Raw genomic sequence first — 15,205 nt, 5'->3', positions numbered from 1 at the left:
CTGGTGGTAGAACAGGTGCGTTTGAACCATTATTCAATTTTTATTATTTTTTTAAATGGAAAAACATACTGGAATTAAATACAAGAAAACTCACCGGAAAGGAAGGGGGAAGAATTATGTGTTTGGGTGAACAGCTTAAAGTTCCTACCGCTATGAGAGCCTTTACAGGGATGGTCAATATCTGTAAAATATACCGATAAACTGTAGGTTTGGGGAGCACTGCGGATGGTTGCTATTGTGGTATTTGAAATAGAGATCCACATGCACAAATTCACAGGTTCTGGATGGACCACATACCTCATAGTCTGTTGTAATGTGTACTGCTCCATCATAGACTCCTTCTAAAGCTTTAGCCACCAAAGTCACTTTAAACGCTGCATAATAGCCTGAGGCTAAGATTACCTGCAAGGAAACAGATCAGAAACACTATAGTTATGATCACCTACACATACAAATGACAGTCCTGTAGGCATCCTGCTTTTCACACATGCTTGCTGGATCACAACTGCATGAAAAGGAAAAAAAATCCCATCAAGTCTTCTATTCACTTTTACAACATGGAAAACATGGCATATGTAAGGAATAATTGACAACAGACCACTAAATTGTTGAAAATGCACACCCGAGGTGGTAATGCGGTCACGATGTGCAGCTTTCGAAACTCGAGTCTCAATATGTGTGTACGTGTGTGTGCGTATGTGTGTGAGTGTAAGTGTGTAAGTGTGGGGGAGACGAGGGTGCACGAGGGCTCGTTTTAACCGAAATTGAAATAAATTTAAGATATTTTAGACATTGTTTGACATTCTTAACTGATTTACTTTAACCAATGACTTTGTTTATATGTTTATTTTGTTGTGGTTTTACTTTGAAATAACTGAAATAATTTGGCGAATTGATATGGAACCGTTATTCGGTCAAGACCTGGAACTACTTTATAGACGCGCATTTACTTGAAAAATAAATGCACACCTTAGAACGTCCGTGAACCAATAAGAATGAAGCATTCAACAGACCCGTGGTATAAATGCAGGGAATCCCCTTACAATAAGGTGCTCCTGGCTATACTGATCATTAAATACTGGAATGTAGGCATGTCATAAAATATCGATAAGTTGATTATTGATTGGCACATTATTTTATCAATATATTTTTGAGGCATGAATATATTAACATTCTTCTGTGTAATGTCTGGCGTAATAGCATTGGGGGAACAAAAGGGGGCGATAAAACATTTACTGAAGCAGGTCACAAGGCACAGGTATCACAACATAGGATGGGTATTTTAGAACTCCTTGCACCAGACGCATGACACAACTATAGAAGCTTTTTCTACTTCTACAAAAATGAAAGTGACATTCAAGAGTATGCAAGTTAGTGTTTAAAAATTGTTTAAACTGCGCAAACTGAATGATCAGAAATTATTATGAAATTTCTCTTTTTGTGTCTTTGAAGAGATTTCATTCAAGCTGTAAAACCCCAAAAATATATACTTGTAACTGAAAATACATTGTGTAGTCTATATGAAAGATACATATACAACATAGATCATCCAGTTATGGCTTGAGTTAATAATCATTGTCCTTTGATAACGATTTGTCAAATTGTAATGGAAAACTACGCTCCATGGCGCTGCAGATTTATGAGCAGCATTGAAAGACGGCGAGTCTGCGCTGTGCATTGTACCTTCATAGAAAATAAGTATTTTAAATTTTAGAATGTGCCATGATGTCTGCCAGACGCATCCGGTGTGAGACCCCCTTTAATGTTCACACTTAACCAAAGTTGTGTTGAGAAATATGTTTGAAAAAACTAACTCTATTGTGCAACGGGTATATATTTTTTAAGCAATGTGAAATTTTCAGATTATCGATGCATGAAAAAGGCATAAACCACAAGCCTACTGGAATGTCACAATGTCAAAATAGCAGTGTGGAATAACATACTCCCTCTGCTGTCTCAGGTGAAAACAACAGGGTCAGAGTAGCTTGCATGTAAATGTAATGTTATATGTAATATAATGTGCCTCACCCAGCTTAGTATATCCCTTATATTATGGTTTTCGGCCCCTTTTACACAATAAATGCTTGATCATAACTTCTGCCCTTGCAGGAACCCAACAACCACAATGTTGCAATACTTCTGCAACTTAACCGCAAGTACGGACTTGCAAGGATTTTGTCAGAAGTCATATGACTGCCTTCAGATACAATCAAATCTGTATACTGGGACTGCAATATATGGCTCCTTTTAGTAGCACAATTACTGATAAAGTTATGACGTTTCTAATCTATAAAAAAAATTAGAAATAATTTACAAACCATGACATGTGAATTAAGACCACAACATTTGCACATTTTACAAAGCACTCCAGTGTGCTTGACCAAAGAAGGTATATAAACTTCATATTTCTGAGATACAGATAAACATATTTGTTACAGAATATTATCAGTTAAAGCTCCATCTACAGACTCTGTGGCATGCTGTTAATTAACCCAGAAAATGTCATGTTACGACCAGTTCAAAAGCAATTTTTTGGAAGAAAAATATTGTGAAGTATTTTAATACTTTGAAACAGATGTTTAAAGACCACTACAAGATAGAGGAAAAATTTACACCTGCTAGATTTTTATAAAACACAAGTTGTGGTAATGGACAGTAGTAACAGTGATTTATTGAAAACTGCACTCTTACAGTTTTGTACTGGGCAGCCGAGGTGTTTTGGAGTTCTCGGATTCTGCTCAGTGCTACACTTCTGTTCCCTCTTTCCGTGTTAAGCAACTCCATTGACAGACTATCTCCTGTCACCAACCATGACTTTATCTCCAACTGCAAGAACAAAATATATTTCTTAAAACAACACAATAATAGAGAAAAGGCCTTTCTGTCCTTATTGCTCACTCCAATGCCATGTAGTAATTTTTTTTTGCTCACCCTTATGTCCTTCCACACCCGTATGACTTTCTTCTATCAGAAGGATCAAAAAAAGTAGACTGTCAGGCAGAATGTTAGGGATGGGGAAAAAGCACAAAACTTCTTGCGTTTTCCACAGGAGGAAAAGTAGTCATACGGGTTTGGAAACCACATAAGGGTGAGTAGAAGACAGAATATTTATTTTTGGTAAATAAAACCTTTCAGGTTTAAAAGAAACTATGTAAAACTCAAATAATTTCTATATGTGACTATATGTCACAAATATACTATATATATATATATATACACACTGTCTTTTGACATCGTACCTCTATTGGGTTGCTGTTGAACACCACAAACACCAAACTGCTGGTGTCTGTGGCACTTAGGACACCAAAGTCCAAGATGTGCTCTCGAGGACAAGGAGGAAGAACAATGGGCTAATAAATGAGATAGAAAACAGCAACCTTAACAGTTTTCTGACCATTTCACGGTCTCTGTACTGAAAGAAAGTTAAATATGACCTCATTGTCATATGTAGGCCTAGGGCACACAAAATCTACCGAGCTGCCTACCTAGACAGCATTTTTGGGCATCGTTTTAATATTAAAATCTTGCCTTGCCTGAATGTTCCAACATTGAAAACAAACAAAGACATAAAAAGTGGAATTTATGTGGAAGGAGGCTTCATTAACATGCAGAAATGTTTGTGTCTGTAGCAGTTTTAATGTACCTCCAGGAAGCCTGTGTAGGCCCTGACTGGCAGGTGAAATTTAGATGCATTGGTGATTAGGAGGATGTTGCTGTCGATGTGGATGGAGGGTCGTACTGGTCGAAAAAGTAGGTAGAAAATGTAGCGCGACTCATTGGGAGGGATAAGTACTGGCGTACTGAAATTTAGCACCTGAAAAAAAAAAAAAGAACAAACATCATGTCTAAAGGGCCACAAAAGTCAGCTCACAAGTCTGAACACCATCATTCACAGTCTGAAAGACTGAATTACATTGAACATAGTCTTGGCCTCCTCAGGCAAAGACACATTGTGGATGCGTATGGCAAAGTTGAAGGTATTGGTGAGGTAGATGGGCCTGTCCACTGGATCTACTGGGCTGTCTCTGATGTGGAACAGGGTGGCTGTGTGGTCGAAGCCCAGGTACCTGTGGAACATTGGAAAGACAACAGAAAAATGGCAGCTTTAAATTGTCACCTAAGCATCATATGAAATACACTGTGAATTAGTTGCCATAGTTCTGTAGTTGCCAAATCTAATCTACACTGGTGAACATGAGGAATTCTTACCCTTCTAAAACCTCAGCTTGGTAAGGGATTTCAAGTTTTGAGTAGCTTTTCTCTTTTGCTTTCACTGTTATTTTCCCAGAAAACTGGTCTGATCTTCTTGCTTTAGAAGCTGAAAGCATCAAACAAAACGAACATCTGTAAACAAACACTTTCCTCAATGCAAAACAATTAATACGGATGTGTAAAAATAAGCATACACAATAATGTCCTGCAAAAAAAGCTGCTTAGCTACTTTGAAGATTTGAAGCAGCTCACTCATAACATTTGAGTTAATAATAGGCCCACACAGAATCTGCACCCCGGGGCTGATGCCTCATTATTTTGCTGATATAATCATCAAATCAATACAGAGAAGTAACTGATGGGTAATCTATAAGACTCCACAATAGGCCATTCTGGATTGAAAAAGTCACAAGTCATGCTTAAAGGAATCCTGTTCCAATATTGATACCTCTGAAAAGGACAGTGCTTACCATCAAAACTAATACTTGCGACTTTGGTATATCGGCTCTCTCCTGCTTTTAGCGTGATTTGCTTGAACTCAACTGCGACAGCTTCATTAGATGGAGTTGGCCGAACACTCTGTACAAAACAAAACATATTCAAGTAATGGTTCACACAATAATGAAAATTCTCATAATTTAATAATTTACTCAATCCTCATGCCATCCAAGGTGTGTACGTACGTACTTCTCAGAACACAAACAAAATTTTTTAGGAGAATATCTCAACTCTGTTGGTCTAGATAAATGCAGCATAAAAATAATCCATATGACTCCAGTGTTTTAGTCCATCTTCTGAAGCGATCCAATGGGTTTTGGGTGAGAACAGACCAAAAAATAACTCCTTTTTCACTATAAATCTTGACATCATCAGTCTCCTTGGCGATCATGATTTCAAGCTCGATTACACTTCCTAGTGGACTCTGTGTATGCATCAAGCACTAGACAGTGTAATCGAGATGAAATCATGATTGTGCCTAGAGACTGCAATGGCAAGATTAATAGTGGAAAAAGGAGTTACAGTTCAAGTCAAAAGTCATTGAAACATTTTTTTTTTTTAACCACTCCACAGATTTCATATTAGCAAACTATACTTTTGGTAAGTCATTTAGGACATTTACTTTGTACATGACACAAATAACTTTTCCAACAATTGTTTATAGACAGATTGTTTCATTTTTAATTGACTATATCACAATTCCAGTGGGTCAGAAGTTTACATTAAGTTAACTGTGCCTTTAAGCAGCTTGGAAAATTCCAGAAAATTATGTCAAGTCTTTAGGCAATTAGCTTCTGATAGGAGGTGTACTGAATTGGAGGTGTATCTGTGGATGTTATTTTAAGGCCTACCTTCAAACTCAATGCCTCTTTGCTTGACATCATGGGAAAATGAAAAGAAATCAGCCAAGGCCTCAGAAAAAAAACTGTGGACCTCCACAAGTCTGACTCATCCTTGGGAGCAATTTCCAAATGCCTGAAGGTACCACGTTCATCTCTTCACACAATAATGCGCAAGTATAAAGACCATGAGACCACACATTCATCATACCACTCAGGAAGGAGATGCATTCTGTCTACTAGAGACGAACATAGTTTGGTGCGAAAAGTGCAAATCAATCCCAGAACATCAGCAAAGGACCTTGTGAAGATGCTGGTGGAAACAGGCTGACTAGTATCTATGTCCACAGTAAAACAAGTCCTATATCAACATAACCTGAAAGGCTGTTCAGCAAGGAAGAAGCCACTGCTCCAAAACTGCCATAAAAAAGCCAGACTACAGTTTGCAAGTGCACTTGGGGACAAAGATCTTATTTTTTGGAGAAATATCCTCTGGTCTGATGAAACAAACATTGAACTGATTGGCCATAATGACCATTGTTATGATTGGAGGAATAATGGTGAGGCTTGCAAGCCAAAGAACACCATCCCAACTGTGAAGCATGGGGGTGGCAGCATCATGTTGTGGGGGTGCTTTGCTGCAGGAGAGACTGGTGCACTTCACAAAATAGATGGCATCATAAGGTAATCATAAGGGCATCAACAAAATAATGTGTATATATTGAAGCAATATCTCAAGACATCAGCCAGTAAGTTAAAGCTCGGTCACAAATGGGTCTTCCAAATGGACAATGACCCCAAGCATATCTCCAAAGTTGGGCAAAATGGCTTAAGGACAACAAAGTCAAGGTATTGGACAGACCATCACAAATCCCTGACCTCAATCCGAATTTGTGTGCAGAACTGAAATGCGTGTGCGAGCATGGAGGCCTACAAACCTGACTCAGTTACACCAGTTCTGTCTGGAGGAATGGGCCAAAATTCCAGCAACTTATTGTGAGAAGCTCGTAGAAGGCTACCCAAAATGTTTGACCCAAGTTAAACTATTTAAAGGCAATGCTTCCAAATACTATCAAAGTGCATGTAAACCTCTGACCCACTGGGAATGTGATGAAAGAAATATAAGCTTAAATATATAATTTTCTCTACTATTATTCTGGCATTTCACATTCTTAAAATAATGCAGTGATCCTAACTGACCTAAGACAGGGAATGTTTTCTACAATTAAATGTCAGGAATTGTGAAACACTGACTAAATGTATTTGGCAAAAGTTTATGTAAACTTCTGACTTCAACTGTATATGTTCTCACCCAAAATCAATTAGATAATATTAATTTATTTGATGCCCTTTATTATTTTTTTATTTTTTTTTAAGCTCCAAGTTTTAGTCACCATTCACTTGCATTGTATGGATATATTCTTCTAAAAATATTTGCTTGTGTTCTGCAGAAGAATCTGGGATGGCATTAGGGTGAGTAAATGATAAGAGAATTGCCATTTTAGGGTGAATTATTATTATATGAGCCCTAAGAAGCAAGATATTGTTAATTAGTTTAACCAAAAACCTTGCTAGACCTACAAAACAAAGCTTACCATGATCGATACATCTTTTGCTCCTGAATTTAATAGATGCAAATTCAGTTGTTTTGGTCCATCTGTATAGTTGAAAAGAAAAAATGAATTGTTTCTTTTTTTACAGTGTCTGTTTCCTGCAAACTGATTTGCCTTTTCTTTGAACCTGCAGTCAAATTAAGTGTAAAAAGCACACCTTGCGATCGAAGTGTACCAAAGTCCAGCATCTCTGTGGATGAGTATATACCAGGAGCTGGGCAGATGCATAAAACGTAATGAGTCAGAGATAAAAGAACACTGAACATATGTTACTAGTCAGACAGGGTGATCAGGGTGACTTCAACTGACCTGTGGTGACTTCTACCTCCACAGGGAGGATGATAAACTCGTCCTCGTTTGATGCATTAGTTTTAATTCTGATGAAGGCTGTGTGGTTGTCAGCATCTCGAGAAGAGAAGCTGGCTCTCATAACTCCCTTAGTCTCAAATGGAGCAATCTCCTATGAAACAAAGATTTAGCATATAAATCTGAAAATTAATAATAAGTAAGGGGTAGCATAATCAGCCGGTCATAACCAATGTCCAATCAGATCCCATTTTTAAGAGAGCTTTGTATTAAGAAATTGTGCAATGACAGTGATTAAGAATAATTATAAATCACATCTAAGTGAACAAATAGGGCTCTAACATGTAAATATTAATTTCAAGTAACTCCAGAGATCTTTAAAAAATGGTCTACTTTCAGTCATTCTGGATATGTAGATTTAAAAAAGATTTTGATGCTTACCCATAATGGTTTTGTGCCACCCTGCTGTCCAGTAGGCAGCTCTAAATGTAGGTCTCCTCCACTGGTGTACATTTCTACAACCTGAACCCAAAAACACCATGTTGAGGAGAAGGAAATATGTGGATAAACAGAATTAACTATTTTTCCCATATGACTAATACAACAGAACATCACTTGAAGTAGAGTTTTGTATACCTGGAGTGGTTCACTATGTGGGTTGAAGATACTTATGAGTGGTGAGAAGCTACTATTTACTGGAACTCTGGCCCCTACAAAGGGCCTGAGTCTGTAGGGATTTGGGATGCCCACACCAAACACCTAAGCGAGACAATTCATGTTCACAGATCATTCCATTAAAAGAGGCAAACATGATGTTCATGAAACTTTAATACAAGACAGTGCATGCAATTTACCTGGTATGTAAACACTCCATGATGGGATGTGTTAATAAATAAGGTATTTTCTACATTCCCTACTACTCGAGCTAGAAACACCACATCAAACGAGGTGTTGCCTCCAGGTGGAATTATCTGTAAATAAACAATGGTGGAGAGTGTTACTTCTATGCAGGCGGATTAATGCAAATAACTACAATACATTATGGGCTGAACGTGATATTTAAGAGAGCCAAAAAAGCAAATCACAAGTTTATGTTTGCTGACCGCAAGCCTGGCCAGGCACAAGTCATTAGAGTGGAGCTGATTTATGCAGGTGTCAGGAACAGGTGGGAAAAGTTTAATTTATAACTCCCTAGAGTGTGAGCACACACTCAACCCACACACACACACACACACACACACACACACAAAAAGCTTTAATTAGAAGTTTCAGCAAGGCCACGGGCCTGCTGTTTCACTGATGTCAATGTGTGTGTAAGGGTGACGGTCACTGAGCCTGTTTACATGCACACCATTATGCAGATTATTCTAAAATCAGCTTTTTAAAAATAAAATCTGACAAGGCAAGAAATCCATGTTTACATGACATTTGAAATAAATTGCGATATTCTCTACTTTTGATGTGAAACCGCAACGAGTCATGCGCTCAACATGTCTGCTAGGGCTGTCAAAATGGCTGAAAAACTCAATTTGAATTTCTTAAATAATAGTCATATTCAAATTATATTCGAATCCTATAGACATTACTTTATGTTTGAGGAAAAAGTACTGTATTGTCTCTTAAACCCACAAGAGGGCACAAGTGAGTGCAATGAGCAAATATAATCCAAATCAAGCATCACATTTTTTATTGAAATTAAATGTTATGACTTTGTTTAAAGTGCATAACGTTTTAAACAATTGTTCATAGATCAAAGGAAATTGAGGTAACAAAAGTGCATATAAGTGGAAGAGCATCAGTAATATGAGAAAACACGCTTCAACAGACAGCATAATGTATTATGTTAACACAACATGTCAAACTGTTATTCTAAAACTATCCACTCACTCATACATCTACATATTGTTTGTCAAAAACACTAGACGGTCAACTTGATCTGCAGCTAGGGCTGAGCTCTGACCGATGTGCCAGTAATACCCTGGACTGTTTTAATAATGGCCTCTTGTCATGAATTTCTCGAGAAAACTCTTCGGGATGAGAAGACTCTTTGGGATGAGAAGACTCTTTGGGATGAGAAGACTACATGCTTGTTCTCAGGTTAGATGTTGTGGAGTGATATAGCAGTAGTTTCTTACACAACTTACAAATGACGTTGGTTTTGTCAACAATTTCGCCTTCGATACTCCAGAAATCGAAGAACTTTTAAGATGCACTTTTAAGATGTTTTGGTCCTCTCCGACTCAGATCAATTATCAATGCAGCTGCGCCGCATTTAATGGGCTGAACAGGATAGGCTAACAAAAACAAACCGCGTCAGCTATCTCATCATGTTTCGCGCAAATTCTTTTTTTAAATTCAACGAATATTCAAAATCCAAATTTTAATTTGACAGCCCTAATGTGCACACATTGGATGAGACGGTAAGAACACTGGGTAAGGTGTTTACACTTTTTTCGTAAGCGTTGTCCATTTATTAAGCATAATCGGTGTAAGAATGTGCATGTAAACACGCATAGTGACTCCATTTACACATCTAAAATATTAAAAGAAAATAGGTGCCCCTAACTACTGCCCTAATTAGATGAGCTGTGGTGTGAGCTGAGATATTTATCAAAGGAGGTTTATCTCTTTGAGGTTTAGTCATGTTCTGCGCCTAAGAGGAAGATGAGGCATTATCCCCACACATCCAGCAGCTGGGCACACAAGCTAGAAAAACATATCTTCTGTTTTTATTGTTATGTTTGAACAGGAAGTTGTCATGAACAAAATAGTCTAAATACATCGTAATCAACAATGAGCCTCTTTGGTAACAATGGTGAAGACATGTCAATGGTGCAAAACACAAAAAATATACTTACCCTATTCTGAAAAAAGGATGCATGAAAATGTGATGTTGTTGCTGATATTGATATTAAACTTATTTCTTCTGAACTTGGATTTTGTAAGTAAACTTTTTCCATTTTTGGCATCCCAACTGGCCTACAGATAAAGACAAAAGAACATAAGTAAATCACAAAACCTATACTTGAGCCCTAAAAAGTCAATAGTTTAATTCCTAAGATGACTATTTGACTAACGGAATTGATTCTTAGACTTAATAAAATCCAAATCAGGTAAACTACAAATAAGAAAATCTATTGCCCAGTTAAAAACCTGTATTTATGTATGTGGTTACCAATCTGGTCCTTTACACTTGGTCACTTAATGCATTTTTGCTGATCAATTTGTTATCCAAACATAAAACGACCAAGTGGAAATACCCTCCAAGACGGAGGTGGTTTGAGACGCACTCCATTCAAAACTCAGTCAAGTTTAAATGCATCTGGCTGTTCAAGCCAAATATGTTAACTTCGTCCAAACAGCGCTACATCACCCTAGGGAAAATGTGAAATATAACAGCTGCAAACATCTATTTGCATAGGGCTCATGTCGGGCAATAAATTATAAATTATGAAAAGGATGCTCGTTGTAGGAGAGACAGAACTTTTTTCATCATTTATTTGATGTAGATCACTAGGGAACTAAAGATCGGATTTTTATCCATATGGTGGAGACACATCGATGTGCCCATGTGTAAATGGAATGTGCTTATTCAATCAGATAGCAATCTGATCAGTAAAAATGCATGAAGTGACCAAGTGTAAAAAAAGATACCCCCTAGCTTACAATAACAATCTTTTCACATAAGGATGCACCGATATGAACATTTTTGGCCGATACGATCAGATCACTGTTTTACTATGGAATTATGATTTTAAAAGTTTAAAATGTCTTTTTTTTTTTTTTTACTATTCTAACAATAAATAGTTTCCATTTAATATGGACTGGATCTTTTGAATACAGGCGAAATTTTTTAGAAGAGCCACAAAAGATAAATAGAATATAAAAAGAGTTTCAAAAAAATTATATGATAACATGATGATTGATTAAAAAAAAAAAAAGAATAATATTTTGTACTTCTAAAAAAAATTAGCACTTCAGTTTTTGCATTTCAAACCAACTGAATTTACATTTTACATGTATGTACTGTCAAGGTCTGCTGGTTTCAAAGTGTTTTAGACAGTTTCCCTCATCATGTAGCCTATAGGTAGGTGCCACTCATGTCCCGTTTATTCCACGTTAACGTGAAAATAAGAATGAATAAAAATGGATATTACATATTCTTTGGAGTGCCATATTGTGGATTTTGTTATTTCTCGATTGAGGATTTAAATTCACATCTTTTACAAAGTGTGTTACTTCTAATTATAATAAACGATCAAATCGCCATTTTCATGAAAATAACGATACTCCGATGGTTTTCATTTGGTCAGTAAATATGGCAGCTGATACATGGGTGCATCTCTGCTTTAAAATTCTCTAAATCCAAAATACAGAATCAAATGGCAGATAAATACACTTTAAGCACTGCTTGGCAGTTCTTGTTACCACCAGCAGATTAATGTACATGATTTAAGATGAGCTTCTACTTTATCTGAGGTTTTATTGCTTGGCGACGGTTCCTGTAGCTCAAGTGGTAGAACAGGGCACTAGCAACACCATGATTATGGGTTTGATTCCTGGCGAATACAAAAACTGATCAAATTGAAAAACTGAATGCACTGCAAGTCGTTTTGGATAAAAGTGGCAGTCAAATACATAACTGTAAATGTAAATGGTGCCTTCTCAATACAATGTTCCTTATGAACAAGCAGAAATATGGGTATGTTTCAAACTTAATTCTCTGTCCGTTCGTATGAATGTAACACATCATAAAGCGTTTCATAGCTGTTCAAATGCACCTTGGAACGCATGTATAAAGGTTTTCCATATGAAGGGACTAAATATTAAAATGAAACAAATGACAAAATAATCTCTTCAGTAATCAAAATATTTTTTTAAATGTAACTATTCTAATAACCAATGATTTAAATTGCAACTGTAGTGGAATTTGTATTTTAAATACGTATTCCTTTTACATGTATTCCGTTACTCCCCAACCCTGCCTGTAAGGGGGACACACCTTATTTGTGATAAATAAATAAAAAAATCACTGTAGAGCACAGCCTCTCATGCTTACAGCTTGATTAAAGCAGCTGCAAGCTACCCTCCAAAGCTCATACTTTGGTGCAATGGTGAAGCCATTGCAGGAAATAGGGCGTAGTATTTTTCTGAATGGAATGCATAATGAGTCAGAGGCTGTTGGGATCACCTGAACAACTAACAAGATGAGGAGTGGCCTAATAAAACTAATGCATTTAATGAGTCAGGAATGGATGTTGGCACTGACTTTCTTTAAACTAGATTGCCAAAAGTTCATAAAAGACCAAGTAAAACAATAGTTTACTAGACTCAATTACACAAAAAAAATTGGACCAGAACAAAAATCACCAGCTTCTGCAGAAAATCAAACAACATTACATGAATTAGGTAATCTAAATGAAATGTAATCTTGATAGTGCACAATTATACACTGTTCCAATGGCAGGCTGGAAACATGTTACTGAGAACTTGCCAAAAAAACTAGCGGGGACGCTAGTTACTTGTGCGTGTTTTCTGCAGCTAGATTATAACGTGATGACTTGCGACATAGTGAATCATAATAGGTCACGTTCACTGCGTGTATCTTAACATGAAGATAATTGGCAATACGCAGCTCTATAAAGGAGTGAAAGTTCGTTTATTTGTGAGTTCAAGATGGATCAAAATACGTCTTTTTTGACTTGTTTTCAAAATAATATCTAAAACTCATTTAAAACAATGTACATTTACTTTAGGAGCTATACTGAATAAACCTTTTTTTTTATCTGAGAATGTTGAATACAATATTTAATTAGGGCTCGACTAGGGCTGGGCGATAAAACGATCTCGATATGGCATCGCGATAATATTTATTTAGACTACGATGATAAACTTTTGACATGTTTACTCGATATGGATAGACCTAACAGCCTATTACAAAGCAGAAATAAACGGACAACAGCCAGTCAGAAAGCAGATTTTGGCTTGTGCGTCTAAGTACACGCCCATTTGCTAGCGGAGCACTGTTTGAGCTACCGGCAGTGAAGAAAGTGAATGTAAAGAAAAAATGAGTGGAAACGACGAACACGAAAGCGACGGTGAAAGTGAACTCGAACTATCTTCCAAAGCTGAGGAAATTGTTGACAAAAAAGGTAACAAGACGTCAATTATATGGAAGTGGTTTGGATATCTGAAAAGCGACGACGCGCAAATAAAGACAGTCTGCAAAATATGCCGTCGGTCGGTGATAACCAAGACGGGAAACACAACAAACCTTTTCGGTCACCTGAAAAGGTACCATCCCTGCGACCACACCGAGAGTATGAAAATGCGGGCCCATGTTAATGTTACTCCGTCCACAAGTTTTGCCCAACATGCTAACGTTAGTGGTTCTTCTGTTGTTAGCAGCGCAAGCGGGGCTGTACCTAAACAACAATCAATGGTGTCCTCTTTTGCGAACATTGCCCCATATGAAAAACGATCAAAAAGGAGCAAGGATATATGATGAGCACTACCTAAAAGGTGTAGCATAGTGACTGGTTCTCTTACGAGAGGTTCTCTCGTATTGCGTAAGCTAGCTTACGCTACGGGAAAGATTCATCTTTTCTGAGATATTGAAGCCAAAAAATTATCCTTAATTTTTGTATCCATTGTCAACGCAGTGCGGCAGCTGCAGACCTTGAGCGGGCTAGCTAGCGAGCTCATAGGTTGCTCTGCGGCAACTGCTGCAGCCTATAGACGAGCTTGGGTGAACTCGCATCCAATGAGAGGCGTCCGCGCGCTCACTGCAACAAAGCCCGCCAAAATGGGCGTGACTAGAGTGCATATAAGCGTAGTTCGTAGGCTGGAACCCTGATTTTCATCTCTTCAGCGAAGCTCTTCGCATCTCTGAACTGGAAGCCGCGTCACCGTTCGAGGGGCATCAAGCAAGCGTGGACAGCGCTCGAAGAAGCCGGCCGTCTTCGCCACCTTCAGCCGTCCTGCGAGCTACGCCATCCGGCGACGTATCCTTTTAAAGCAAGCTAGTTCTTATGAACTTCACAAAAGAGTACTGAGCGTCTTTTTAAAGATGCCTTGCTCCACTTGCGCCTCATGCGCGCCCCTCTCAGCACCGGAGACCGCCACGTCATCTGCGCTCTCTGCCTGGGACTGGGGCATGCAGAGCTCCCCTCGCTGAAGGCGGATGCGATCTCTGCGAGGAGCTTCGATGTCGACCCTGCGGGCTCGACTCGAGCGCTCAGGACCGAAGCCGCCGCGCGCCTTCCATTCAGCCGCGCAGTAAAAGCGCCGCTCTCAAAGGCTGCCGGAACCAGTGGTAGAAGCGATTGCCTCGCCGGAGCCCCTCCCTCGAGCATCGCCTTCACCCTCCCCGCCCACTCGGGACGCGCAGTTGCCGCCGAGCTGCTGCTCTGCTGCCATCTCGGACGAAGAAGCGGAGGATAAGGGCTGTTCCATCATGGCTTCGGACAGCGAGGAGTGGTCAGGCTCACACGCCTCCTCCTCGGCCCAGGAATCCAGCAGGACCAGCGCCGGGTCGAAGGGGAACTAACGCGCCTCCTCACACAGGTTGTCGACCGCCTCGGGCTCGAGTGGTCACCGCCCCTGAACAGGCTCCCAACAGACTCCACGCCGCACCTTTGCCCGCCCTCCGCGAGATGGCGGTCTAAGCTGGTGCTCCCGTCTAAGGCCTGCAGAACTACTTCCGCCTGTGTTGGCCGCGCCTATACCGCCGCCCGG

General features: G+C 38.9%; 1 protein-coding gene across 1 annotated transcript in view; it reads right to left on the bottom strand.

Moving 5' to 3' along the window:
• The window catches only part of LOC127646447 (transmembrane protein 131-like), a 95,416-nt gene that overhangs the window by 15,392 nt on the left and 64,819 nt on the right, over positions 1-15,205 (bottom strand). The window contains exons 5-19 of the mRNA XM_052130114.1: positions 10,327-10,447; positions 8,323-8,439; positions 8,105-8,227; positions 7,910-7,990; positions 7,472-7,622; positions 7,320-7,376; positions 7,145-7,206; positions 4,683-4,791; positions 4,210-4,318; positions 3,914-4,067; positions 3,644-3,814; positions 3,240-3,350; positions 2,692-2,826; positions 298-402; positions 95-181 (exon numbers count right to left, since the gene is read on the bottom strand). Of these exons, the coding sequence (XP_051986074.1) occupies positions 95-181; positions 298-402; positions 2,692-2,826; positions 3,240-3,350; positions 3,644-3,814; positions 3,914-4,067; positions 4,210-4,318; positions 4,683-4,791; positions 7,145-7,206; positions 7,320-7,376; positions 7,472-7,622; positions 7,910-7,990; positions 8,105-8,227; positions 8,323-8,439; positions 10,327-10,447 (1,693 nt within the window). The remainder of the gene's footprint in view (positions 1-94; positions 182-297; positions 403-2,691; positions 2,827-3,239; positions 3,351-3,643; positions 3,815-3,913; positions 4,068-4,209; positions 4,319-4,682; positions 4,792-7,144; positions 7,207-7,319; positions 7,377-7,471; positions 7,623-7,909; positions 7,991-8,104; positions 8,228-8,322; positions 8,440-10,326; positions 10,448-15,205) is intronic.

The sequence above is a fragment of the Xyrauchen texanus genome, chromosome 7 (genome assembly GCF_025860055.1).
Source record: "Xyrauchen texanus isolate HMW12.3.18 chromosome 7, RBS_HiC_50CHRs, whole genome shotgun sequence".
Taxonomy (NCBI): Eukaryota; Metazoa; Chordata; class Actinopteri; order Cypriniformes; family Catostomidae; genus Xyrauchen; species Xyrauchen texanus.
This window is presented reverse-complemented; position numbering and strand designations above follow the sequence as displayed.